The following is a 3,431-nucleotide window of genomic DNA, read 5'->3' on the forward strand; positions in this document are numbered from 1 at the left end:
AACTTCATCTTCAAACTCCAACTCCAACTCCGAAAAAAAGTACTCCCTTTGTTTAAAAAAGAATGACCTACTTTGACTTGGTACAAAGTTTAAGAAAATAAAGAAGACTTTTGAATCTTGTGGTCTTAAATTAAAGTTGTATCAAATGTATCAAAATGTTCTTTAATCTTGTGGTCCTACACATGCCATGTGGAAAGTTGAAATTAAAGTATTGTAAAAAAAAAAAAAAAGGGATCATTCTTTTTGAAACAGACTAAAAAGGAAAGTAGTTCATCCGTTTTAAAACAAAGGGAGTAATTTTCATGGCCGGCTACTAATATTATTCTATACCACGTGTTTTTAAGGTTTGGAAGTTTGAAACTATTAATAGTTCTTTGTTTCCATTTTCTCCCTCATCAAAATTTGCAACAACAAATCAATATGACTACTTTCAAGAAGTTAACAATCTTCCTCTTTCTCTCACTTTGCCTTTCATCATCATGGGCCAACAACACTCATGAAGATTTTCTTGAATGCCTTTCGCACAAAATTATGAACTCAAACTCAGTATCACAAGTCATTCACACACCTAATAATTCATCATATTCCACCATTTATAACTCCTTTCCAGATAAGTTACTGATGACCTCCAACTTCAAACGAATCAAACCATCTATTATTTTCACTCCTAGTGATGAATCTCAAATCCAGGCAGCTATACATTGCTCCAAGAAACATGACCTACAGATCAGAATTCGAGGCGGTGGACATGACTATGAGGGACTTTCATACATTTCTGAAACCCCTTTTGTCATTATTGATCTTAGGAACCTAAGATCAATCTCCATTGATACCGAAGACAAGACTGCTTGGATTCAAGCTGGCGCGACCCTTGGGGAAGTTTACTATAGAATCGCGGAGAAAAGTAAAACATTAGCCTTTGTTGGTGGGGTTTGCCCTACCGTTGGTGTTGGTGGACACTTTAGTGGTGGAGGCTATGGCATGATGTCACGGAAATTCGGTACAGCTGCTGATAACATCATTGATGCTAAGCTAATCGATGCCAATGGACTGATCCATGATCGAGAATCAATGGGTGAGGATCTCTTTTGGGCTATTAGAGGAGGTGGAGGGACTAGTTTTGGTCTCATTATCTCATGGAAGGTGAAATTACTCAATATTCCTGAAAAAGTGACTGTATTCAATGTGACACGAACCTTGGAACAAAATGCAACTCAACTAGTATACAAATGGCAATATATCGCGCACAAAGTTGATGATAGTCTTCTCCTCAGGCTCTTCCTGAGGAGTAGTCAATCTCCATTCAGGCCTGGGCAAAGGACTGTCTACGCCTTTTTCACTACATTGTTCCTTGGAGGAGTGGATGAACTTCTTCCCGAAATGCAAAAGAGCTTCCCGGAACTAGGATTAGTGAAAGAAGATTGCATTGAGATGAGTTGGATCAAATCTATACTCTTCTTTGCCGGTTTCCCTAGTGGCACGCCAATTGAATTGTTACCAATATATTGGAAATTCACCACTAATCAAACCGAATTCTTCAAAGGGAAATCAGACTATGTCCAACGTCCAATTTCTATAGATGGTCTTGAAGGTATATGGAAACTATTCAACCAAGTAGGCGAAAATGCAGCCGAATTACAGTTTAGTCCCTATGGAGGAGAGTTGAGTGACTTCTCAGAATCTGAAACACCTTTCCCTCATAGAGATGGAAACATATTCATGATCCATTATAGTGTGAATTGGGAAAAAATGGAAAGTTCTGAAAAACATCTATCTTGGATTCGAAAACTTTACCAATACATGGCTAGCTATGTGTCCAAATCTCCTAGAGCTGCATATTTCAACTATAGAGATCTTAATTTGGGAGTGAACAACAAAGGAAACACAAGTCATGCACAAGCAAGAATTTGGGGTGAGAAATATTTCAAGAACAATTTTGATAGATTGGTGAAAGTGAAGACTAAAGTTGATCCAACAAATTTCTTTAGGAATGAACAGAGTATTCCTCCTCTAGTCTAAAACTTAGTGGTAATTTATACTCTCTACAAATTAAAGCCATCACTCGTTATCTAAAAATGAGGCTTTTCATATAGTTCTTTTACGCACATGCTACTACTATAGTACTGAAAAATGAATGTAGCCATGATATTCCAATGATTGTATATAAGATATATATTGTTTGATTTATGAATATTTTTCAAGTAATTAATTTTCTATTAGATGTTTTTCATGACTCTCGGGTTGTTTGGTAGTTGATTAGAATTAGACAAGAAATAGTTATGCGATTATTAGTTTTTTCATCTTCTATCATGCATAGGAATGTCCGAATTTCCTTATAACTTATGCATATACTAGTGAATTTGTCCGCGCTTCGCGCAGTTATAGTAGATTTCTATCAAAATCATACGTTATTATTTTGAACTAAAATAATTATTAAACTACAATAATCGAAAATTCATATAAAATACAAAATAAGGAGAAATCATATAGAGAACATGCAAAACAAAAAGATGCAACATCATTCTTACGAACTTAATCATTAAAAACATGAAAATATAATAAGCATCGAAAACATAACAATAAAAATGGTAAATGCATTTTTATAATAAATTAACATTTGAATTTAGTAATTTTTTTTCAAAAATAATAATAATGAAAGAGTTACTCCTTGAATTCAAACCACAGAAACAATAGAACATGTCTTAATTATCCATCATAAAGAGCAAATTAACATAAAAAAGTAAACGGGACATGTATAAATAACAAATTAATAGAAAAGGTGAAGAGAAACCTTATTCGCGAAATTTATGATAAATTAATATTCCTCAAGAATCAAGCTTAATTCTACAAATAAAAACTAAATTGGCTATTAGAATCAAACATTCGAAAACTAGAAGAAGGGTCTAATATTCATAATAAGTATTTGATCTATATGCATATTTTTATTCAGTTTATAAAATATCATCACTAAAAAAAAAATTTAAACGATAAAAAAACATGTATTTAAAATTTTATGATGCATTCTTACAAATTTTCAACTACTAACACACACAAGAAAAATAAAGTATATTTATTTACCTTGATAATTGCTTTTAGAGTGATGAAGAAGCATAAATCTGTAAACAAAAAAATAATATTAGAAGAAAATTACAACCAATATTGATCCAATGCTTAATTCTGAAAAGTGCATTGAGAAATGCTTATTCAAATGTTTAAATTTATAGAACTTATATTTGGAATATCAAAAGGTATGAGAAGATAGAGTAACATTAAAGATATGAATGGATAATAATAATAATAATATTAAGCCATAATTGTCATGTTTAATTCTCTTAAAAATTAAGTTAAAATGGAAGTTTCAATTTTTAGATGATTTTTGAGTTTTTAACATATTATATAAATTAAAAAGAATAAGAATATATATATATATA

General features: G+C 31.9%; 1 protein-coding gene across 1 annotated transcript; it reads left to right on the forward strand.

Moving 5' to 3' along the window:
- Positions 1–370: 370 nt before the first annotated feature.
- Positions 371–2,205, forward strand: LOC107861121 (berberine bridge enzyme-like 22). Its single transcript, XM_016706502.2, has one exon. The coding sequence runs from the start codon at positions 421–423 to the stop codon at positions 2,017–2,019; it is 1,599 nt and encodes a 532-aa protein (XP_016561988.2). The 5' UTR covers positions 371–420; the 3' UTR covers positions 2,020–2,205.
- The last annotated feature ends 1,226 nt before the right edge of the window (positions 2,206–3,431 follow it).

This window comes from Capsicum annuum, chromosome 2 (assembly GCF_002878395.1).
Source record: "Capsicum annuum cultivar UCD-10X-F1 chromosome 2, UCD10Xv1.1, whole genome shotgun sequence".
Classification (NCBI taxonomy): domain Eukaryota; kingdom Viridiplantae; phylum Streptophyta; class Magnoliopsida; order Solanales; family Solanaceae; genus Capsicum; species Capsicum annuum.

Coding starts and splice junctions, on each gene's coding strand:
- LOC107861121 (XM_016706502.2), top strand. CDS start 421: ATGACTACTTTCAAGAAGTTAACAATCTTCCTCTTTCTCTCACTTTGC.